General features: G+C 37.4%; 1 protein-coding gene across 4 annotated transcripts in view; it reads left to right on the top strand.

The window, feature by feature from the left end:
* LOC133823215 (2-dehydro-3-deoxyphosphooctonate aldolase) overlaps window positions 1–17,492 on the top strand; it is a 34,852-nt gene extending 17,360 nt beyond the window's left edge. The window contains exons 9-14 of one of the 4 annotated variants that reach the window (XM_062255862.1): window positions 4,205–4,249; window positions 15,413–15,511; window positions 15,917–15,964; window positions 16,078–16,125; window positions 17,005–17,085; window positions 17,456–17,492. In XM_062255862.1, the coding sequence (XP_062111846.1) occupies window positions 4,205–4,249; window positions 15,413–15,511; window positions 15,917–15,964; window positions 16,078–16,125; window positions 17,005–17,061 (297 nt within the window). In that variant the 3' untranslated portion in view covers window positions 17,062–17,085; window positions 17,456–17,492. Of the gene's footprint in view, window positions 1–4,204; window positions 4,250–15,412; window positions 15,512–15,916; window positions 15,965–16,077; window positions 16,126–17,004; window positions 17,434–17,455 lie in introns of those variants that run through there. The other 3 variants (XM_062255861.1, XM_062255860.1, XM_062255863.1) reach the window with 3 other exon arrangements.
* The last annotated feature ends 8,763 nt before the right edge of the window (window positions 17,493–26,255 follow it).

Below are 26,255 nucleotides of genomic sequence, written 5' to 3'. Positions count from 1 at the left end.
GCTACCCGCGTCAAGTCCGACACCTTGGCAAACGTGAGGTAGCAACCCGACGAGCCTCTGAAGGCTTACCTGAGCAGATTCGCAAACGTCACTGCTCGGGCCAGAGATGCAGATGACAGCTCCAAGTTCATGGCTTTGAGAACTGGAATCCTCGTCGGAGGGGGACTCTGGAAGGAGATACAAGGGAAGGGAGTCAGCACAGTAAATGAATTCCTAAATAGGGCCCAGAGATGGATTAACCTGGAGGAGGCGCAAGCCTCAGCCGCAGGAACCTGCTAGGTCCCTGAACAGCCCGCTGGAGTGGGAACAGAGGTCGTGACAGCGACCCAGACCGTTACGCAGAATAACCAGTTTGGTGGAGGCAAGAGAAAGGGGAACGACGAGGGCAACCAGCACGGCCCAAAGAAGAACAAGTCCGCAGAAAAATTTAAGCCGGTATACGCGACTTATACCGAGCTCACCCACTCTAGGGAGAACATCTTCCTAGCAAATTTTGCTCGCCTCCCCTGGAAGAAGCCGGAGTCGTTAAAGCACCCGAAGGGAAAGCGAGACCCTTCCAAGTTTTGTCGGTTCCACAACGACATTGGCTACAATACCGATGACTGTAGACACTTGAAGGATGAGATCGAAACTCTCATCAGAGCCGGACCCTTGGCTCAGTATGCTCGGAATAGAGTTCCCGCAGGCCATCCAGCTCCAGAAGTCCCAGTCAGTCAGCCCGGGTCTCGGGTAGATCAGGACGTCCCTCCTCCCGTGATAGGAGGAGAGATCTCCATGATCTCTGGAGGTCCCCATCTGGCCGGCACGAGCAGAGGTGCCCAAAAGAGATACGTCAACGAACTTAAGGCTCATAATGGAGTGGAGTTCGTCCCTGAGCAACATCTCCCAAAGCAGCAACGATTGGAGAGGCAACCAATCATATTTACTGAAGGAGATGCCAGTCATGTCCAGTTCCCTCATAATGACCCTCTGGTCGTAGCAGTGCAGCTCGCTAATCGGAGGGTTAGGAGAGTGCTGGTCGATAATGGGAGCTCGATAAACCTACTGTTCCGGTCCACGCTGGAGAAGATGGGTTTGTCTGTCACCGAGCTGAAAGCAACCTCCCTGATGCTTTACGGGTACTCTGGAGAAGGGTCGGCGGCAATAGGAACGATCGAGCTAGTGATCACCTTGGGAGAGGGACCTCGGACAGTCTCAAAACTCCTCGAGTTTGTGCTCATCGATTGTCCCGCCGCGTACAATGCCATTTTGGATCGACCTACACTTATAGCGTTTGAAGCCGTTACCTCCATCCGCCACCTCGCGCTAAAATTCCCCTCTTCCACGGGTATATGCACGGTCCGTGGCGATCAACTTGCTGCCAAGGAATGCTATAGAATTTCCATGAAGGGAAAGTTAAAACTCGGGCAGTTAACGATGACCGTCCAAGATGGAAATGAGGAATCTCAGGAACCTTTGTCTAATCCTGAGATTGAAAAACCTCAAAGTGCCGAAGGGGAAACTATCGTTTTAAGTGATGATATTGACCCCAGAATAGGCAAGGATAAATCCGAGCTCCAAGCTATTGAAGAGCTCAAGGAGGTAAATATCGATCCACAGAATTCGTCACGGATGGTAAAGCTCGGGAAAAACCTATGTGGCGAGAGGAAGGCGGAGCTGATTAAGTTCCTGCAGGAGAGCCTGGACGTGTTCGCATGGTCTCATGAGGATATGGTGGGAATCAGTCCAAGCGTCATCATGCACACCCTCCATTTGGATAAGAGCGTGCCTGCGAAGTCCCAGAAACAGAGGCGCCTAGGAACAACCTGAGCTGAAGCCCTAGAAGAGGAAGTAGCCCGGCTCAAAAAGTGCGGCTTTATCCGTGAAGCTAAGTTCCCAGTTTGGGTCGCCAATCCCGTGTTGGTCCCGAAGCCCAACGGGAAATGGAGGACCTGCATCTTCTTCTCCGATCTGAACAAAGCTTGCCCCAAAGACTGTTTCCTCTTGCCGATGATCGACCAATTGGTAGACGCCACGGCGGGGCACGAACTCATGTCCTTTATGAATGCGTACTCGGGCTATAATCAGATCGCCGTGAATCCAGCGGACCAGGAGCACACTAGCTTCATGACTCCAACTAACGTTTATTGTTACAAGGTCATGTCGTTCGGGCTGAAGAACGCCGAAGCTACATACTAGAGATTGGTAAACAGGATGTTTGCCAACCAGATCGGAAAGAACATGGAAGTGTACGTTGATGACATGCTGGTCAAGTCGAAAACTGCCAATAACCATGTTTCCGACCTGGGAGAATGCTTCAAGATACTGAGAGAATACGGCATGAGGCTTAACCCGCAGAAGTGCACTTTCGGGGTCGCATCTGAAAAATTCTTGGGTTTCATTGTCAATACCAGAGGAATTGAGGCAAACCCCGATAAGATCAGGTTGTTGCTCGAGCTGCCCTCACCTCGGTCGTGAAAAGACGTTCAAGGCCTGACAGGAAGGGTGGCGGCCCTTAATCGGTTTATCTCTAAATCTATCGACAAGTGCCTGCCATTCTACAACCTGCTCCGGGAGAATAAGAAGTTTGAGTGGACCGAGGAGTGCGTCAACCACGGGCTTTATAAGATTACTGAGTCGGGTCGGAAGTATCGACACCACGGGCTAAGAATACAACAAGCTCGAGGTACGAGCTTGGGTTGGCATCTCTGACCCCTTGTAAAGTCAACCACGCGATGTAAACGTGCATATATCAGACATCACGTGTCTGATATATTCCTGAATTCTCGGATACGCAGCATAAACATGCATGTTCAGGCACCTACGACTATGTTGGGCCATGCGGCCCATTATCCTCCTTACCTATTAATTATTAGACCACACTTCATTGTCAGGTTTTAGGAATTAATCATGAATGTCACAGAAGTGACATGATGGGTAAGAATGTTACGGGATGACCTCCCTTGCCAACCCCCAGGTGCCCTCTCCCTATAATAATATGAAGACCCTGGGAGTTGCAAAGGGTTGGATTTTATTTTGTAAAGAAATACCCTGTAAAGCATATCAGAAAAACACCAATAATATTGGCTGGTGGACTAGAAAGATTTTAACCTTTGAACCACCTAAAAAAGTATTCGTGTCATCATTTTATTTTAAGATCATTCATCTATTACGGTTCATTACTTAGCACTAATCCCATTCTTTATTCTGTTAATTATCTGTTGGCGAAGAACTGCGTCAACAGATACCTACCCATAACCTGATTTTATCCCAAAGACTATCTATATCGTTGGAGAGTCCATCAAAAGATTTTTTGTTTCTTTCCAACCAAACCCTCCCAAAAAGTAGTTGAAACACCCGTAGCCCACAGAAACTTTTCCGTCTTGCCTTCTCTACATGGAACATCAATAGCTCTTCACTCTGGGAAGGAATGCCCTAGCTTAAATTTAATTCATTTAGCAATCTGTACCACAGTTTCAGCAAAAACTCACAATGTTCTGAGTTTGATTATTGTTACTATTTGCTGCTTTGTTTTTTAAATAGCTGTTAAAGAAATTTAATGTGGGATCAAGGCATTGCAGAATAAGCTCTTATTAAAACAATATAAATATATATTTAAATTAATCATTCTATTAGAACTTATGCATCCTGTTAATGAATTTAAGCTTGGAGAGAAATCCCCTATGAATTCTATATACGAATTGATATGGAATACTACTGATGTTATAATTGTAGAGAGTTTCTTTTGGGCTTCAAAAATTAACTTTGTTCCAATATTTCTATGGTTCTCTCCTTTATACATTTATGAGCACCCATAGGATATATACTCTATTAATTGATATCCTTACTTTGAATTGATCAGACATCTCAGGAGAAACTGATATCACCTAAATGAAAAAAAAAAGTGTACACCTATGACTTGAAAGTAGATTATGTATATTACGAGCTTCATCCTAGTTTGGCTGCCTTGGAGAATTCTGCTTTTACGTACTTTTTTCTGTAGGTTCTCTTTCATTTACATTGGACTACCTGTGCTCACATTTTCTTTACTTACCATATTCTGTCTTTAGTTAAATACTTTTCCTCTGGCTTTCACCTTTTACAAATAAGATGTTCTGTTAATAGTTAAAACTAAAACATTTATTGTGATCATTTTCACATTTAGTTCCGTTAATACTGTTTTAGGTGGATGATCAAATCATCTGATTTAATGCCTTTAATGTAGGTTGCTGATGTTACACATTCACTGCAACAGCCTGCTGGGAGAAAGGTGCTAATTGTTCCTGTAGAATTATGCAAATATCTTGCATTTATTTGGTTTCAATCCTTTAAGGAAACCCAATTATCTTATTTTCTAATATATTATATATTCCTGATTGTTAGGAGATTAGTTGACCTAGGTTAATTGTATAGCTTAGCCTATAGTTTTCTGATGTAATCTGCCTATTAATAGGCAATTCTCTTTGATGAATAACATATCAATTATTCAAAAATCTACATGGTATCAGAAGGGGTGGTTTTAATCGCAATATATATATTTTTTTTCTTCTCTTTCTTTTCTTCCCTAATCGCACCAGCCTCTCTCACTCATTCTTTCTCTAAATCGTACCAGCCCTTCTCCTCTGTTCATTTTTTCACGCATCACTTTCACCATGGCTACTGGAAAAGAAAGCCTAAACTTAGATGCATCCTCCTATCCATCAACCCTCTCTAATCCACATGCATCAATCGGTTCTTCATCTCACAATAATGACGTTGTTTCTTTGGTCACCAGCCACAAGTTCAATGGCCATAATTATCTTCAATGGTCACAGTCAGTAATGATGTATATCGGTGGAAAGGGGAAGGAGGAATATCTCACAGGGGAGATTGAGACTCCAAAATCTGATGATCCAAAGTATAAAACTTGGAAAATAGATAATCACATGATCAAATCTTGGCTGGTTAGTTCAATGAATAATGATATAGGAGAAAACTTTCTTTTATATTCGACAGCCAAGGAACTTTGGGATGCTGTTAAAGATTCTTATTCTCATTCTGATAATACATCAGAATTATTTGAGATTGAAGCCGCTCTTTACGATCTCCGCCAAGAAGATACTACAGTCACACAATATTTTAACACTCTTGCTTGTTTTTGGCATCAATTGGACCTATTTGAAACCTATTCTTGGAAGTGTACAGATGATACTACTCTATACCGGAGTATTGTAGAGAAAAGGAGAACTTTCAAATTTCTTCATGGTCTCAATAATGAACTTGATGCTGTCAAGAGTAGGATCATGAGTATCAAGCCACTTCCGACAGTCAAAGAAGCATTCTCTGAGGTTCGACATGAAGAAAGCAGAAAGAAGGTCATGATGGGCGCTTCTCCTCTTCCATCTACTCGAGTCATCTGCTCTTGCTGCAAGAGGGCAGCAGAAGGGTCGACCATGGTGCGATCACTATCGTAAACCTGGGCATTTCAAAGAAACATGCTGGAAACTTCATGGAAAGCCTGCTGATTGGAAGCCGAAATCATGGAAAGACAGAGAGTCACGGGAATGTCGCTGCCATTTTAAATACTGTTGCTGCTGAAGGAAAAGGGGACACATCTGATTCATCACCTTTCACTAAAGCACAGTTAGAGGCACTTCAGAAACTCCTAAATCAGTCACACATCGCTGCAAAGCCAAATACTACACCTGGTACAGGGCTGTTGGCCATGAAAGGTAACCATTCAGTAGCTTTTATTGTCAATAAAAGAACTACTAACCCTTGGATTCTTGATTCGGGAGCATCAGATCATATGACAGGAGATGCAAATATTTTTTCTGAATTTCACACAAGTCCAGAGCATCATACAGTGAAAATTGCAGACAGCACATCCTCTAAGGTTGAGGGTTCTGGTTCAGTCAACATAAATCAGAACCTAACTCTCACTTCTGTTCTCTATGTGCCTAAACTGGATTGTAATTTACTGTCTATTAGTAAATTTACTCGTGACCTAAACTGTGTGACTAAGTTTTACTCAAATTTGTGTGTTTCAGGAATTGGATTCGGGGAAGATGATTGGCAGTGCTAAGATGTGTTCTGGGCTCTATATCCTACAAGATGACACTCCATCCGTTAGAACAACTCAGAAATTCAGTTTGTTTTCTTTAAATAATCTGTCTATTTCAAATAAAGATAGTGATATTATGTTGTGGCACTATCGTCTTGGTCATCCGAATTTTCTATATTTGTCAAAAATGTTGCCCTCATTATTTATTAATAAAAATCCAAAATCTTTCTGTTGTGAAATCTGTCAATTTGCGAAACACACTCGAAATACCTATTCTAGAATACCATATAAATCTTCCAAACCTTTTTCATTGATCCATAGTGATGTGTGGGGTCCCTCACGTGTAAACAATATAACTGGACAAAAATGGTTTGTATCTTTTATTGATGATCATACTAGATTAACTTGGGTGTTTCTCATAAAATCAAAATCAGAAGTAAGTGAAATTTTTAAAAATTTTTATTCTATGATTCGAACTCAGTTTCTTACTAAAATTCAAATCCTCAAGACCGACAATGCCAAAGATTTCTTCAATTCTATTCTCGGTCCTTACCTCACACAACAAGGTATTCTACACTTAAGTTCTTGTGTTTATACTCCTCAACAAAATGGGGTTGCTGAACGGAAAAATAGACATCTCTTAGAAGTTGCTCGTTCTCTCATGTTTTCTACTCAAGTTCCCAAATATTTATGGGGAGAAGCTGTTCTTACAGCCACCTATCTAATCAACCGAATGCCATCCCGAGTACTCAACTTTCAAACTCCATGTCACAGAGTTTTACAATCATTCCCTCATACGAAATTCATTAGTCTTCTTAATCCTAAGATCTTTTGCTGCACAGCCTTTGTTCATCTTCATTCTCAAAATCATAGTAAGCTAGACCCTAAATCTATCAAATGTATTTTTTTTGGTTATTCCTCTCATCAAAAGGGTTATAAATGTTATTCGCCTATAACTCGGAAAATGTAACGATGGATGTCACTGATAGGCCACCACTTACTTTTGTGTATGCTAGAAGGAAGGGAAAGAGTGGACTGGCTGCCAAGTCAGCCGAGGGTAGTATAGGGAATTAGTTTTTAATTGTGGTTAAGTGAATTGTGTAGCCTACGGGCAAGTGCAGGGAATGCTTGGGTGTATCGGGCAGTAGGGAAATAAGAGAGAGGAAATGAGACATTAGGGGTATCGATGTATTGAGTAAGACTTTGTATTTGGAGAGACACAGGCTCTCAAATTCCTGTAGTTCAATGAAAAGCTGCCTAGAATTCTATCTGGTTTCTATCATTTGCTACTGTTATTGTTATTATTGACAGGTTGGGTCTATCAATTGGCATCAGAGCCCTTTCGTTCCTCCATGGCAAAGAAGCTGGAAGTAGTCGTCGAGGGGTTGGAAGGCAAGTTTTCAGCACTTCAACAGGAAGTTCAATCGGAAATGAGTGCGATGAAACTAGATTTGGGCTCGCTGAAAGACGATGTAGCTCGCTTACCTGCAATTGAGCAGGCTTTGCAGCTAATAGTGGCACAATTGCATCAGTCGGGGTCGAGAGACATTGGAGACTCGTCGGCAGTGAGCGCTGACCAGGCTCGCAGAGCTGTCGACGGTGATACGATGAGGGGTAGACAACCCGCGGGCTCGCCAGAGGTTCGATCGATGCCGGTTCCGCCAACTTCGCAATTTCACCATACGACTGCCGATTCAGTGTTTGGCCGTGACTTCCGTCCTCCGAGGATGGAATTGCCATTATTTTCGGGGGAGAATCCAGAGGGATGGGTTTACAGGGCTGAGAGGTATTTTTTACTATCCAGATTGACTGAAGCTCACATGCTGGAAACAGCCATAATCGGCTTAGAAGGAGATGCACTGACTTGGTTTCAATGGGAAAACCAAAGGAGGATAACATCATGGGCGACTCTCAAAACCTTGCTTCTGGCGCGGTTCCGAGCTCAACCAGTTGGGTCTCTGTCCGAGGAGTTCCTTTCGGTCCGGCAGGAGTCCACAGTCAAGGACTATCGGCTAAGATGGGAGGCCTTGGCTTCTCGGGTACCCGATACTCCAGAACACCTTCTAGAGGGTAGCTTTGTAAAAGGGTTGAAGGATGAAATTAGAGGAGCCATCCATATTCTGAAACCCTTGGGCCTGGCCCAAGTCATGGATATGGCCCAGCGGATTGAAGAAGGCCACCAGCTACTGGGCAGCCCAAACCCGAACCATCGGCCTGCCACTCTCAAGCAACATCTCAGTCCCATTTTTCCAGCAAGGTCATCCATCTCTGCCTGGACACCCAGACCGCCGCCACCGCCGCCGTTGTCGTACAGTGGAGCCTCATCGTCCTCGTCAACTCCAGCCCCAACTTTTGCGGCCGCCAACACGGTTCTGGCAGCAAGAAACACGTAGGTCCGAAGGATATCTGAGGCTGAGTACCAAGATCGCAAAGCTCGGGGTGTTTGTTTTAAGTGTGAGAAGAAATGGCATCGTGGACATGAATGTGAATTGAAGACCCTGCAAATGATTTTGGTTCTAGATGAGGAAGAAAGCAGCACACCGGTTGAATCTCCTCCCCAGACGCCTGAACCGATTGAAGACATGGTCACCAATGAAACTTTGGCCACACTGTCATTGAACTCCTTGGTGGGTATCACTTCAGTTAACACAATGAAATTGGCAGGCCAAATTGGGCAGCAGCGAGTTACGGTCCTTATTGACAGTGGTGCAACGCATAACTTCATTTCGACGGACACAGTGAAGGCAACGAACATTCCCATTACAGCAACATCATGTTACGGGGTGTTATTGGGCACGGGTGGAAAGGTCCGCACGGATGGGGTTTGCAGCTCGGTGCAGTTGGATTTAGGGTCTATTCGGGTGGTCACCGATTTCATACCACTAGAACTAGGCGGGGCTGATGTGATTCTTGGCATTAAGTGGCTGGAAACTTTGGGCAATATGCAGGTAAACTGGCGCACTATGCTTATGAAGTTTGAGGTGGGTGGTTCATGGGTTTCACTACAAGGAGACCCCAGTCTGTACAAATTGCAAATCTCTCTCAAGGCAATAATATACACGGTACAACAAGAGGGTGAGGGCTTTTGGGTTGAGTTGGGTGCAATCACAACAGAAGAAGGAACGACGAACAGCCCAATTCCACCATCGGTAGGGAAGATTCTCGACAGTTTCAAGGCTGTTTTCTATATGCCGCAAGGGCTTCCACCACCCCGCGCACGCGAGCATACCATCTCCCTACAAGAAGGGCAGGGCCCGATTAGTGTACGTCCATACCGATATGCTCAAGCACAGAAAGATGAAATTGAAAGGTTGATGACGGAGATGTTGCAGGCGGGTATTGTGAGGCCGAGTACCAGCCCATTTTCCAGCCCGGTCTTGCTAGTCAAGAAAAAGGACAGGAGTTGGCGATTTTGTGTGGATTATAGAGCCCTTAATCGAGCTACAGTGGCAGATAAGTTCCCAATACCGGTCATTGATGAGCTATTGGATGAGCTTCATGGTGCAAAATTGTTTTCAAAGTTGGACCTAAAGTCCGGTTATCACCAAATTCGGGTGGCTGCCAAAGATGTGGAGAAGACAGCTTTTAGGACGCATGAGGGTCACTACGAGTTTCTTGTCATGCCATTTGGCCTTACAAATACCCCCGCCACCTTTCAAGCATTGATGAATGAGGTATTTCGAGACTTTTTGAGGAAGTTTGTTCTTGTGTTCTTCGATGATATTTTAGCATACAGTGCCACTTTGGAGGACCATGAACGTCACTTGAACATGGTTTTGGAGAGATTACAGCAGCATCGATTGTACGATAATCGCAAGAAATGCTTATTCGCGCAAAGACAGCTAGAATATTTGGGTCACATTGTCTCCGAAGACGGGGTTTCGGCAGACCCAAACAAGATTCGGGCCATGGCCGAGTGGCCTATTCCGAGGACCCTGCGAGAATTGAGGGGTTTTTTGGGTCTTACGGGGTATTACCGTAAGTTTGTGAGAGGGTACGGGCAGATTGCACGGCCACTAACCGACCAGCTAAGAAAAGATGCTTTTGGGTGGACAGACGAGGCTCAAACGACTTTTACTCATCTGAAGCACGCAATGTGTTCTGTGCCCGTTTTAGCGCTGCCTAACTTCTCTATTCCATTTATATTGGAGGCGGATGCTTCAGGCAGCGGCTTGCGAGCGGTACTTATGCAAAATCAGAGACCTATAGCCTTCTACAGTCAAGTTTTATCTACTAGAGCCCGTACTAAATCGGTCTATGAGCGAGAATTGATGGCAATTGTGCTCGCTGTCCAGAAATGGCGTCCTTATTTATTGGGACGCAAATTTATGGTTCGAATGGACCAGCGAAGTCTAAAAACTTGCTGGAACAAAGATTAGTTGCTTCCGAACATCAAAAGTGGCTAATGAAACTCTTGGGATATGATTTTGAGATCGTATACAAACCAGGTTTGGAAAATAAGGCCGCTGATGCTCTGTCCCGAATTCATCAAGAGGTGTCATTGGCTGTCATAACGGTACCAACATTGATTTCCATGCCCAATTTACAGGCTCATGTGCAGACCAATCCGGGTTTAGCTCCAATAATACAGGCTATCAGCCACGGGCAGGACACAGGCGGCTACTCAATGGTGCAAGGGTGTTTGAAATTCAAGGGACGCTTGGTCATTCCCTCATCCTCGCCCTTTATTCCCATTCTCTTACAGGAATACCACGGCAGCTGCATAGGAGGGCACTCGGGGGTCTTCAAGACCTTTCAGCGACTTGCAAGGGACTTATATTGGCCGGGTATGCGAAAAGATGTGCAGAAATATGTCGCGGAATGCGCTATTTGCCAGCAAAGTAAATATCTCGCCCAATCTCCAGCGGGTTTAATACAGCCACTGCCTATACCGGAGCAGGTTTGGGAGGACATTTCTATGGATTTTATCGAGGGGTTACCGCTGTCCAATGGCTTCGATACAATATTTGTTGTGGTTGATAGATTGACCAAATACAGCCACTTTATACCACTACGTCACCCGTTCACAACCACCACAATTGCTACTGTATTTGTGCGGGAAGTGGTGCGTTTACATGGGATACTGAGGTCCATAGTCTTGGATAGAGACAATTTTTCTCAGCCTGTTTTGGAAGGAGTTATTTCGCCTCCAAGGGACTCAACTCAAGCATAGCACATCTTACCACCCCCAGACCGATGGCCAAACGGAAGTGGTCAATAGATGCCTAGAAACTTATTTGCGATGTTTTGTTGGCACTAAACCCAAACAGTGGGTAACGTGGCTTCCATGGGCAGAATTCTGGTACAACACATCGTACCATTCATCCGCAGGAATGACCCCTTTCCTAGCTCTATATCATCGAGAACCGCCCCCGGTGGTGAGATTTGAACACGGAAGCACTAAGGTTTCAGCGGTGGAGGAAAGATTGAAGAGTCGGGATGAAGTATTAGAGTTACTCAAACTGAACCTTCACAGAGCCCAACAAAAAATGAAGTCCCAAGCTGACCGAAAAAGAAGAGAGATTCAGTATGAGGTTGGGGACTTGGTTTATGTGAAATTACGGCCATATAGGCAGCGATCGGTGGCTAAACGTCGCAATGCGAAGCTGGCACCCCGTTACTTTGGTCCTTTTCCAGTATTGGCACGAATTGGCCAGGTTGCGTACCGTCTTCAACTGCCTCCTGACTCCGCCATACACCCAGTTTTTCATGTCTCACTCCTTCGACCTTCGTTGGGACCACGGCAGCAGGCATCCAACTTACCGCCAGAGGTGGCAGCGGATTGGGAATGGACCGTAACACCCGAGGCAGTCATGGATGTGCGCCCAGGCACACATAAGACACCCCCACAGGCCTTGATCAAATGGACCAACCTGCCGGCATTTGAAGCAACGTGGGAAGATTTTCCAGCTATACAACATCAATTTCCCGATTTTAACCTTGAGGACAAGGTTAGTCTTTGGGTAGGGGATATTGATAGGCCACCGCTTACTTTTGTGTATGCTAGAAGGAAGGGAAAGAGTGGACTGGCTGCCAAGTCAGCCGAGGGTAGTATAGGGAATTAGTTTTTAATTGTGGTTAAGTGAATTGTGTAGCCTACGGGCAAGTGCAGGGAATGCTTGGGTGTATTGGGCAGTAGGGAAATAAGAGAGAGGAAATGAGACATTAGGGGTATCGATGTATTGAGTAAGACTTTGTATTTGGAGAGACACATGCTCTCAAATTCCTGTAGTTCAATGAAAAGCTGCCCAGAGTTCTATCTGGTTTCTATCATTTGCTACTGTTATTGTTATTATTGACAGGTTGGGTCTATCAGTCACATTCTTTGAAAATCATGCTTACTACAAATCTGTGATTCAGGAGGAGAATGCAGGTGAATCTCATCTTTGGGACACTATTCCGAGTATTAATAATACTTCATCTCTGAGTATTCACCATGAGGATTCTTCCAACTCTCAAGTCATAGAAAATCAAGTTTCATCTTCCTCTAAATCCTTAGGTTCCCAAATCATTGAAAACTCTCCAGGTCCATCCATGGCTCTTGCACCTTGTCAAGAACCAGAAATTCGTGTCTATACGAGAAGAAAAAATTCTGGTAAAGATATAGAGCACACAACACATCTGGAGGACCACCATGAATCGGAACCGGATCCTCATTCTCCAGAAACTCATTCAGGTTTAAGTAATTCTAACCATGATAATGTTGTTCAAATAAATGATGATTTAGATTTGCCGATTGCATTGAGAAAGGGAGTTCGTGCATGTACAGAACATCCTATTGGCAATTTTGTATCTTACAAAACATTATCACCATCCTATCAGGCGTTTGTCTCTGTTATTGATAATATACAGATTCCTCACACAATTCAAGAGGCTCTGACTGATTCTCGATGGAAAGAGGCTGTGGAAAATGAGATTAGTGCTTTGGTGAAAAACAGTACTTGGACAATCACAAGTCTACCACCTGGGAAGAGATCCATGGGTTGCAAGTGGGTCTTTAACGTTAAACACAAAGCAGATGGGAGCATTGAGAGGTTTAAAGCTCGCCTTGTTGCTAAAGGCTTCACTCAGTCCTACGGAATCGATTATCAAGAAACGTTTGCTCCTGTTGCCAAGCTTAACACTGTACGTGTACTGTTATCCCTTGCTGCAAATAAAGATTGGCTCCTGCACCAACTTGATGTGAAAAATGCATTCCTGAACGATGACCTTGAAGAAGAAGTTTATATGGACATTCCGCCAGGCTTCGAGAACTCTTCCAATCAGGACAAAGTGTGCAAACTCAAGAAATCTTTGTATGGTCTTAAATAATCTCCACGAGCATGGTTTGGCAGATTCACTAAAGCAATCATTCAGAATGGGTATACTCAATGTCAAGCAGATCACACTTTGTTTGTTAGATTCTCGTCAGATAAAAGGATAGCTATCCTAATTGTCTATGTGGATGACATAATACTTACAGGTGACTACAAGGAGGAGATGGAGAGATTGAAAGATTTCTTATTTAAGGAATTCGAGATTAAAGATCTTGGGTATCTTAGATATTTTCTTGGCATGGAAATTGCTCGATCAAGACATGGCATATTTGTTTCTCAACGTAAGTACGTTCTAGACTTACTGAAGGAAACAGGAATGCTTGGATGCAAACCTGCCTCAACCCCAATGGACTCTAATAAGAAAGTGGGTTCAGGAAAGGACATGACACCAGTAGACAGGGGGAGATATCAAAGGTTAGTTGGACGCCTGATCTACCTATCTCATACTAGACCTGACATTGGTTTTTCAGTTAGTGTTGTCAGTCAATACATGAACAATCCTACTGAAGAACACATGGAAGATGTTACTAGAATCTTAAGATACCTCAAGATGAATCTTGGGAAAGGTCTTCTATTCAAGAAAAGTGATAGCAGAGAGATCAAAGTCTACATTGATGCAGACTGGGCAGGAAACGTAAGAGACAGGAGGAGTACTTCAGGATACTGTTCTTATGTTTGGGGTAATCTAGTTACTTGGAAAAGTAAGAAACAATCAGTGGTTTCCAGAAGTTCAGCTGAAGCAGAATTTAGAGCTCTTGCTCTAGGTGTTTGTGAAGGGATTTGGCTAAAAAGATTATTGAGTGAACTAAGACTATTTGCAGGCGAGTCCATAAAAATGCTTTGCGATAATCAGGCTGCTATTAGTATTGCTAAAAATCATGTTCATCATGATAGGACAAAACATATTGAGATAGATCGACACTTCATCATTGAGAAGATTGAGAGTGCCACAGTTCAAACTATCTATACTCCATCAAGACTTAAAACAGCCGATGTTCTTACCAAAGCCCTTCCTAGAATTGTTTTTGATGAATTAGTGTGCAAGCTGGGAATGTTTGATATACATAACCCAGCTTGAGGGGGAGTGTAGAATTATGTAAATATCTTGCATTTATTTGGTATCAATCCTTTAAGGAAACCGAATTATCTTATTTCCTAATATATTGTATATTCCTGATTTTTATAGGAGATTAGTTGACCTAGGTTAATTGTATAGCTTAGCCTATAGTTTTCTATGTAATCTGCCTATTAATAGGCAATTCTCTTTGATGAATAAAATATCAATTATTCAAAAATCTACAGTTCCCATGTTTTATATTTCAAACTAGTATGTGAACAAATATTTTTCCTCTGTTTGAGAACTGTTGTATTTTTTGTGTAGTTTATTTGTTTTTCGTTCTTTAAATTTTTCAAGGCAACTGTACTGATCTTTATAGAGCTCTTTCCATAAAAGCCCTGTTCTTTACTGCTTTTTGACATTCCCCAAGATGTTCTCTCTGTTGCATTTGAAGTCCTAAGGGGGTCTTATCTCTAGTAACCCGTGTACGTCAATTTAATATTTTATCAGTTAGAAACGTGAAGACCTTACTAATGCCAGTGCGGATAAATTTATATAAATATATGTATATATAATTTTCATCAACTGTAATAATTGTTTAGTTTTGTTTTTTCACATTTGCACCATTCTGTCTGGGGAGGGATAATGAGTTCTACTTAACATGTGCTTACGTAGCTCTTTTTCATGGTATTTTCTTGCATGATTAACTTATTTGACATGATAATTTAAAGAGCATTCTGTAGGGTACTCATGGTGCCCAATACTTGGTGCAATTTAGTATTGGGTCCCACATATTATATTTTAAATTAAAATGTGTGGGACCTTATACTAAATTATACCAATGAAGGTATGCCATGTAAGGTGGTGTTGGGCACCATTGGTGTTCCTTGGCAATACCCTAATTTAAATCTTAAAACACGGTTGTAGAGTGCTTAGAACTTTTTTCTTTTGTTTTCTCATTGTTTTGTTTTGGTTTTCAAATCTCTCTTCAAGTTGTTGATCGTTATACTCTTTTAGTTGGCTGGTGGAGGTGTTGCAAGCGGTGGTCTTCGTGAATTGATACCATGCATTGCAAGGACAGCTGTTGCTGTTGGTGTTGATGGAGTTTTCATGGAGGTACAAAGAATCTGCTGAAACATAATCCTTTCAAGATTTTATTTCTTCCTTGGGCTTGTTGCAAATTTGTATATCAAGTAGGATTATATATATATATATATTACCCTACCTATTCAAGTATAGTCTACAATGTCTTTACACTAGTAATAGGAGTTAGTTTTTTTTAAAAAAAAAAATAGTAATGAAAGTTATTTTATGTTTGCTAGAACGAAAGAGTGTTTCCTGATACCCTGCCTTTTGTTGCGTAATAGTTTTTTTTTAATATATATATATATATATATATTATTAGCTTCCAAATAGTTGCGTTCTTTGGAAGCTATGAATTCAGAGGTTTTCCGAAGTTCTATTGTTTGAATAAAGTCTCTTTAAGACCATATATCGATTAATGACTTCAACTTGACTTAGGTGCACGATGATCCTTTGAATGCGCCGGTTGATGGTCCAACTCAATGGGTAGGTTTAATTTGTGCATATAAAGAAGGCATATGCTTTTCTGGGAATATCTACGTGTTTCTTCTGACAAAGCTCCTAAAGTGATTCTATTTTATGATTTTGACAAAAAATAGCCCTTGCGCCATTTGGAGGAACTTCTTGAAGAGCTTGTGGCAATTGCAGTAAGTCCATTGTTTTATCTAATGTTCGGACCGGTTTGCATCTTGGAGTTTTGTGTCAAATTGTTGTTAGTCTATTAATGGGAAGTGGTGCACTTTAATTCATATGGAGGTTCGCTATGGTGACATTGGGTTGGAATGATGAAAATGGAGGAATAGGAATGAGATTGGGAAAATAAATAAGAATGAAATGAAATAAAAATTAATATGAATAAAAAAATTGATAAAAATATTATTTAATTTTTTCCATTCTTACATTGGAATGGTCTTTCCTTCCATTTCGAATGGAATAGTCATTCTATCAAAATGATGGAAAAATCATTCCAGTTGAATGACATTCCAATATTTTAAAATGCAACAAAATAAAATAATGGAATGAAAATTGATTTATTCCCCTTTTATTACATTCCATTGTGTCTAACCAAACAACACCTAAGTGTAATTTATTAAGAAATCTTTCACCCCCATATCATGAGAAATGGTTTAAATAAGTTCAGAAACTTTTCAACAGGTCTTTGTGGATGATATGCTAATAGTATAAATAACTTGGGTAATTTATTAAGAAATCTTTCACCCCCATATCATGAGAAATGGTCTAAATAAGAGTATAAATAACTTTTTGGTTGGTATTTGCAATATGATTTTTTACATTATGAAAACGATATTTTGATAAGTTAAATAGAACAATGGTTGATCAACTGGTGATATTGTTTGCTTATTGAGTATCAAAAGAAATATTTAATTCCCATGTTTGAGCCTCAAACAAGAATATTGAATACCAACAAGCGACACGTTTGTATTTATTGATCTTGATGCTTGTATTGTACTTTTTCACTAGAATCATATTGTACTTGATATTTTATTGTCTCTGTTTACTCACAGAGGGTGAGCAAGGGGAAGCAACCCTTCAATATTGATCTTACACCATATCGTGATTGAAGATTAACGAGGCCACTTTCTGTGGTAAGAAAGTGAATTAATGTCAAATTATTGTTCATGCCATGTTTTGCATTTTATGTATTTTATATAAATATCACACTAGATATTTTTTTAATTTAATTTTGTAATTTTTTTTTCTTTTCTAAAATGAATTCTGCTGTACCATTTTGTCTCGTTATTTCCCATCATGCAATGGATTTACAAAACTTCAGGACTTGATAATTATGAGAAGGATTGTGCCAATTAGACACTCCTAATTTAACTGAACTATAAGAATCCTTCAGTCGTTGCTCCTCTTTGTATATTTTACCTTAACGTTTCAAATTTTCTTTGTGAAATGTAATGGCTTTTGAAGTTGATGCTTTGAATTTTCTTCGGATTTGTGATTGTAAAGATTGTTCATGGAATCAGTCATTTGTCGTTCGGATAAAGATGCAAGATTTTAGAAAGCCGTCAATTTTCAAACATTGCATTCTACTCCACTCTTCAAAATAAAGTTGGTCCAAGCATATTTAATATTGACACATTCATGTTGTCATTTTGTGACCGACTCATATGTATTATTATTGTATTTACCTTATGATGTGTACGTTTTTGTGTTGAATTGTACTATTTTTAAATACTATACATGTATATATGATAATATTAAAAGTCCATGATAATTTTCTAATTAGAAGAATTTTGAATGGTTACGTCTATGATAGTTACATCTAAAAAAATATGTTGTTATTGTTGACAATACAGCAATATCTAAGTAAATCGATTTGATGAAAAAGAAAAACAATGAAACACTAAAACATACTATGTATTTAATGGTTTTTTTGCTTAAGAAAGTGAGATGTAGAGATCACTGAGTTCTTAAAGTTAAGAGTTACAATTTTTACAGAGTAACGGGCTTGTACCTTTATAATAATATACTAGAGATTTTTTCTTAAATATATGTATTTTTAATTTTTTACGGTTGTTATTTTAAAAAAAAAAAAATAAAACGCACTCAAGTTTTATAAAATATGATTTTCAAAGTTTCATAATTACGAAAATACGATTTTAGGAAAAATAACTAAAAAACAACTCACTGGGCTAATTAAACACCAACCCAAGAAAACTTAAAAACAACGTGAAAAAAAAACATATAAACAATGTGATAATAACTTGAAAACACAAAAAACGAAAAAGATAAAACTGTAAAAATTTAAAAATTTCTTTAAAACCGTAAAATTGAAAAAAAGAATGTTTGACTGTAAAAACGTAATTTTGCAGTGAAAATTAGTATTTTATGTAAAAATCTCAATATACTATGTATTTTAAGGTTTGTTGGTTGATATAATTTTCATACCGAAAATGAGACAGCATTCCATTTTGTTGCAATTGACTATTAACTTGAATTCAAAATATGAAAGGAAACAAGAATATTTCAAATAAAATGTCAAAGGGCGTGTTTGGAAACAACTGTATAATTACTAGTTCGTGTAATTACTTGGGTAGTAATTATATATCTGAGTAATTACACTATATTTTAAAATACAAGGTGTGTTTGAATGTCAAGTGAAAATTACTTATGAATTTCTATTATTATGTTTGACAAAACAGTTAGTTATTATTAACAAAAAATAATATTATGTAATAAATACTATTAGTACTTACACCAAATTCTTATGGGGCTATGAGAATTGGAGAGTGTAATTGAGACCCTCAATTATCTCAAATTACAAGTTACTGTGTAATTACATGGTCATATAAGCACGCAAAATTAAGGGTCTGTTTGGCATTATTTTCTGTTTTTTATTTTCAAAATTGTGTTCTCAGAAATGAGAACAAAAAACTGTTTTTGTAGTTTTTAAAAAACAAGAGTTGTTTGGTTAATGTTTTCTAAAAACAATTTTTTAGTTTTATTTTTTTTAAATCTTAAATAAAAAATTAACAAATATATTTACAAAGAGAAAAATATTTTAAAAGTTTGTAATAAATAATGAGATAAAATAATTTAAAAGAAAAAATAATGAAAAATAAGAAGTGAGAAAGTAAGGAAAGAAAATTTGAGAACAACAGAAAATAATTTGTTGTTGTTGTTCTCAAAATTTTCTGTTTTTTGTAACTTTGTTTTTAAAAATTGTTTTATGAAAACAATACTAAACACCTCCATTTGTTTTCAAAAAACAGTTTTTAACTTTTAAAAACAAAAAACAGTTTTTTTAGTTAAGGTGCCAAACACCCTCTAAGTAATTACTCCGAATTACAACCAATTTTCTAACTGACTTTCAAAACACACCCTAAATTGTTTCATAAAGTGGTGCGTGTTGATCAATCATGCTTCAAGATTTTATTTTATATTGAGTATCTCACAAAAGTCCTCTAGAATAAATGCAAAATTAAGACCTTTGATTCTATCCATTTCATGATCCTATGAGCTCACTAGAAGAGGGCTCGTGCTTGCAACAACGATCTAGTGAGCATGCCATAACGCTTGCTTGCGGCCCGAGCATTTATTAACTTTTGGTCTTCGGACTTTGATATATTTATTTGTGCATACTCCTACTCTAGTTGAAGCATATTTCTTGAATAGAGGTGTTAGGCAAAAAAAAATTTAAATTTAATATATTAAAATTAATGTCAAACACAATTTCACTTATGCAAATTTTATAGCATAAGAGTTTATCAATTAAAGTTTGACTCATCCAAAATTATAAGAATAACCTCTTAATTACAATATTTTTGTTTAAAGGAACACATTTTGATTCCAATTACGATGAGATTAAATAGTTCTGTAATTTTGGGAAAATTTTGGGTGAATTTGGAATTGTGGCTGAATTCACTAAATTTGGTTGACTGAGCTACCTACATACCTTGGTTGAGGGATCAAGCCACTTGCAGTTCTGAATGTTATATTTTAGAAAATGAGTGGAAGAATTCTAGTGAATGACCATTTAGGAATCCATGACAATTTTAAAAATTTACGAAATTCCAATAGATGACCATATCATTGAATTATTTGATGTTTTGGAAGTTAGGAAAAATTTCGAGGGGAATGATTTTTTATGGAATTTTTAGAGTTGTGTTTGATATTTGAGAACATTGGGAATTTGTAGTATTTGTGATTGCACTTAGTTTTAGCAACTAAGTTGCCTACGTATCATTTAAATGAATCAAGTTAAATGTAGTTCATTGATTTTTGTATCTTTGAGAATTTTGTGAAGAGTTAACTCACTTGGAAATTCTCACCGTTTGAGGTGGGGGATTTGAGGAGAATGACCTCACTTTGGATTTTTGAAGTAAATGACCTCGTTTGGGGAAGTTGGCGGTGAATGACCTCATTGAGAAACTTGGGGAACTTGTGACAGTACCTAACCTTAGCAATTAGGTTGCCTACGTATCATTTAGATGAATCAAGTCGAACGTAGTTCAAATTTTTTTGTATTTGTATTCTTTAGAGATTTTGAGTTTGTTTTGCATTGAAACTCATTTTTAATGTCACTTGTGAAGTGATATTCAAAATTACTTGAGACTTTATGTCATTATGAAATAATTTGAATCTTATAGTTTAGAATTGAATCCAATAGTATTCGAGAGAAATATGTTTTTCAAATATATGATGACTTATATTTATTTTTATATTTTGTCATATTTATATTTTAATTGGAATATTTTCTTGTTGTTTCATGTTCTAATTTTTCTCATCAAATTGATCTTTATACTCTTGGTTGATACCATGTTTTTAACACTACTACAGAAAAGATTTTTCAGGACTCGCAATGAAAGTTTTTAGGGCTCGCGGGGCGCGAGTCTTCTATTTGAGAGCCTTAAAAACTAGAGTTTTTTAGTACTTGCAAAAGAATGTTTTTCAATGCGAGTTCTGAAAAGTTTTATTTTTTATTTTTAAAAAATTAGGTTTTGAATCCGGCGACGGGGCTCAGGCGTTGGCAGCGGCACCACCATTCAAATGTGGTGGTTCGGAAAACAAACTATTGGGTTTTAAAGCCCAAGAAGCAAGGAGTATGGTGGTGGTGGTGGTTCAGCTCGTGGTGCCCGGAATATGCTCGGAAAGTTTGGGAGAAACCCATGAACGACCAAACTTCGAGTGCCCTGTTGAGGGCCTTAGGCCGCACATGAGGTGTCCATCTTCGGGGGTCGGGGGTTTCGGGAGACCGTGCTTCTGATGGTGTGGTGTGTGGAGGTGGCCGGAGACAGGACAGCGACCGTTCGGCCCTGGCAGTGACAATGCAAGGAGAGAGAGGGAGAGAGAGAAGGAACTTCGGGAGAGAGAGAAAAATGGGCTGAGTTATTTATTTTTTGTTTTTTTAATAAATAATAATAAAAATTTTGTTTAAAAAAATTCAAATTTTTAGGAGACACATAGATTTTAGGACTCACTCCGTGAGTCCTAAAATTTGCGAGTCCTACAAAGTCTAGGAGGTGTTTGTTAAAAAAAATTCAAACTTTTAGGACACACATAGTTTTTAGGACTCGCAGAAAATTCTTTAAGGACTCGCAAATCGGGTCCTAAAAAGTCCAGGAGCTGTTTTCAAGACTCGCATTTGGTTAAGTGTCCTAAAAAAGTATCCTAAAAATGTGTTTTTGTAGTAGTGATAGAAGCGTTTTGATTGTTGACATCTCCAAATGATATTCCTAGGAGAAATTTTTCATTGCATTAGTCTTGATCTTTATAGTATATTTGTACTCAAAAAGCATCATAACCTTATATTTTGGGTAGTAAATTGTTAATGCCAACACTTGTCTAGCCTATCAGCTGCTTCAAATTGTAATTTGATTGTACACATATGCATACATATTTCTTTTCCCATCCGAATTAATTAGGCTTCGTTAAAGGCTTCTTTTTCTTCTTTCTTTCATTAACTTTCATATATGTATATAACTAATACATTATATAAATGTGATGATTGTCTTTAAATATTCCAAGTTTTTTTTTGGGGGGACTTGAGTGCCATGATTGTACACATCATCACATATATATAAATACATATATTTAGAGTCAGCAAATCAATCTGTTGCACTATGTATTTTTCCATAGTCTTTAAACAGATATAAAATCATTGAACTGGTATGTATATACGGTCACTTTTACTTTGTTGACCAAACATATATACGTTAGGCACTTTTGAGAAGATTTCTTTCTCTATACCACGATTGGAATTTTACTTAAAGTTTAGGATCCTACGCTTGGAGTCATAAATTATATACTCTTGGGTTTAAGTCGTTCCAACAGAGTATGGAGATTTTGGCAACTTTTATTTTCTTGATTTTACTGTTTTGAATCAAAATTGACATTTTAAAAATAATTTTGACATCATAACACTGTAAATTTTATGGTTTATCATATCCTCCATGACTATATTTGACTATATTTGACTTTTGCGGACCTTTTGTGGCTAATAAAGCCTAGGTCAAAGTGGAGCTTGAAAAATATGATAAGTCCATTTTAATTTTAGGAGAATTTGAGCTGCATAATAACATAGAGAAATTAGATTTTCTTCTTTCTCCTTTGATTATATCTCACTTTTGGAGATATTTTGTGGCTTATAAAGCCTAGGTCAAAATAGACAAAAGAAGAGAATCACTGGAGAAGAAAAGATACTTGTATTGGGAATAGTGCCCTTAAAACAATTGTAGTTGACAAATGTTTTAAATGAAATAAATAATTGAATTAAATTATTATATTTATATATATATAGACTATATCCGATATTATGTTGATAATATTAACTAAATATCAGAAAATTCAAAAGTTTATCTATGTAGCATTAATCTCATATTGGTATGAGAGGAACATGATTAAGATAATGAACTTAAAACAGTTCGAAGTAAAATAAAGTTATGAAATCTTTAGATTAATTATTGCTAGTATGGTTCGCTAGTATTATGAATACAAGTGACCTAGATCTGGGCTACTAGTGTAGTAGGATACTTTAGTGAATGTTCTTTATATACAGTGATATATAGAACTGGACCAAATGTGATTTGTTAATACTTGTTTAAACACTGTTTCATAGTATTAATTAAACACATCAAACGATGATCATATACACGATGATCTGAAGTTGCTATGAACTCCTATATATGTCATTTGATTGTTTGATTCATGCGTTAAAGTTTGTCAGAATGATCAGACTAAGAAAAATGGTTCTGGGGACTCAATGATATATATGGCTGGGACATAGTTTAACAAATATGGAATCTATACATTCTTATAGATTGAATAATGGTTCCCTATTGGGTTGACTATTGGAAATGAAAAAGTTATGAGCGCTCATGTCGCAAACTTGTTGTGACACAACCTTCACTAGTAAAGTCAATTGTACTCTAGGAACAAGATATAACTAAAATGGTAAAATGGTAATTTTATTCTCTTTTAATTATGAACAATTAATAGAAGATTAACGTTGTATGTAATGATTATATCAATGAACACTTTATTCTTTAATAAAGTACTCTACAAATAGATGTCTATAATTATAAAGATTTCAATCTCATATTTATAGTGGAGTAATCATTAGATTAATAAATATGATTATTTAATCAAAGAGCTTTGATTAATAATATAATATTTATTGGAGCTTGATTATAGGTCCATAGGTCCCTAGGGTGGCTCTATCAACATCATATCAAGGTAAGAGTTGATACAATAGTAAAAGTATAATTTAAAAATTTGAGAAGAATTTTATTTTTCGGGTCAAGTATACTATTATATAATAATTGAGGTTAAATAATTAATTTGAAATTAATTATTAAATTTTCAAAAATATGTTTATTAATTTAAATATATAATTTTTGAAATTTATATATATAAATAAAAAAATTAATTTTTAAAATTAATTATTTTATTTGAGTGAGAGAAAATAAAATTGCTAAGTGAAAAATAGTTTTTAATTTATTGAATTTTAAAAGATGATGATAGTGATGATCATCAATTTAAATTTTGAATTTTGAATTTAAAATTTAAATTTTGAAATATAGTTGTCATCTTTTCCTTAAAAAGATAACTATCTTATTTTGTAGAAGATTGATTTTAGTTAAATAAATTAATAAAATGAAAATGCAATATCCCTGAAAAGGGAATGTAGCAGTTCACGCATGACATAGTCTAAGACTGTGCCATGTGTGTAACACTACACTGATATTGTATCAATGTTTTTTTATTTTATTTATTTAATTAATTAATAATTTAAAAAAAGATATTTTCAAGTTTGGTAAGTTAGATATTTACCTAAGTAAATTCATATTATCATTATGATATTATTATTATATTACTATTATTATTAAGAATAATAAGGTAATAGAATAATCTCTCTCTATGTAATATAGAATAATCAGAAGAATAATATAATACAAGAAGCAATACACAAGTCAGTAAGAATTCGAAAAAGTTTCAGCATTTTTGTTAGACAAGAGATTATCTTCTTCTTCTTCTTTATTCTCAACTTTCTCAAACCATAATTAAAGTTCTCATGTATTGAGAAATACTTGTGATTCATAAATTACAAACCCATGTTATCTATGTGCCCACACATATCTTGAGGTGTAGAGAACACTCCGGAAGATCGTGGTTTGAGTACTCAAAGTATTGGATAGGAAGATCGATATATATATATATATATTTATACGAAAATACTTAATGACACTTGATAGACTTCAAGAGATAAATACTCATGTTCTTGAATATTTATGTATATGTTTATATGATATATATATATAAATATTGTATATTTATATATATGTTGCATGATTAATAATATTGTATGTTAATGTTTTTGTCTAGATATTTTTTTGATCATATAAACTGTTTATATGAGAGATGGAATTTTTTTATTGTTGTATACACTGGGCCCACCATGCCTATTCCCCTACGTACTCTGATTGTTTTTCCAATAATTGGGACCCGAACAGGTCATTAATCTATGCATATTATTAATTGTTGTGTAGGATTATGTGCATTTTTATATTATATGTGATATATGTTTGAATGAATTAATGTTTATTTTCATGATAATAGATTCTTAAGGGTTGTTTAATAATTGTGCTTTTGGGTTTATGAATTGTTCTTAAAATTTATAGAAGAAAAATTGTAAGCCATTTTGGGGCAAGATAATTTTATAATTTTTTTAACAAAAATTATGGGTGAAATTCCAAGATGGCCCGAGCCCCGAACCCGAGCCATCCCCTTGCACCAGCTCACGCCGTGCGCACCTGTACCCCGCGCCCGTGCATCCTAGGGCGCCTACAGCCGTGCGTCCCTACTGCGCCTCCACGCCCAGCCGCGCGCCTCTGCCAGCCCTACCCATGCAGTGGCCTCCTCCACTGCTGGACCTCCCTACCACTGCCCCACTTGGTACACACTTAGGGTTTGTATCATACAAACCCTAATGTGTTGTTACCATAATTTTTTTAATTATTGATTTAGTTAAAAATCAGAAATTGAATTAAAATATTTTTAATTTGGAAATTTCTTTAATTGAAATAATATTGATTATTTTTCTTAATTAAAAATGTTTTGATTGTTATCTTCCAACATAATTAAAATTGTTTTAATTGAAATATCCAAAATTAAAATTATTTTGAATTTTAATTTATTAAAATAAAATTGTTTGATTTTACTTTTGAATTAAATTACCCAAATTCAAATTGGACTTTAGAAACTTTTTGGGTGTTAAAACCCAAAGTTTGTTTAAAATAATTAAAAAAGTTGTATAATTCAAAATGGATATGGAAAGGGGTGGCATTGGCTCAACAAGACTGCATCTTGAGGTTCAAGATCAAGGTGCTCTTCATCAGGCCTTAAATAGTCTATGTTACATTTTCATGTATTTTTTGCAAGTGTTGTAATTTTTATAGAAATACCCAAAATGTACCATACCCGCTTTTATTTACTTATTATAAATATTTGAATGTGATTAAAATGTTTAATATTTTGTCATGCATAATAACATGCCATTCATATACCCACACAATATGCAAATATGCAATTAGCATGCATTACATTCGTGTAGAAACATGCTATCAGGAACATCCTATAATTTTTTTGTTATATGTTGATATATGATAAATCATATAATAATAAATTTAGTCTTAATTAGTTAAGATGGTAAATCAAAATTAAAGTTGTTTAATTTATTGTTTTAATGAAAAATATTTAGTAAAATAAAAATAATATTCTCTTAATTAAAGCCAAATTAGAATTAGAA

Source organism: Humulus lupulus, chromosome 3 (genome assembly GCF_963169125.1).
Source record: "Humulus lupulus chromosome 3, drHumLupu1.1, whole genome shotgun sequence".
NCBI lineage: Eukaryota > Viridiplantae > Streptophyta > Magnoliopsida > Rosales > Cannabaceae > Humulus > Humulus lupulus.
Note: the sequence above shows the minus strand (reverse complement) of the source record. Positions and strands in the feature narration are given on the sequence as shown.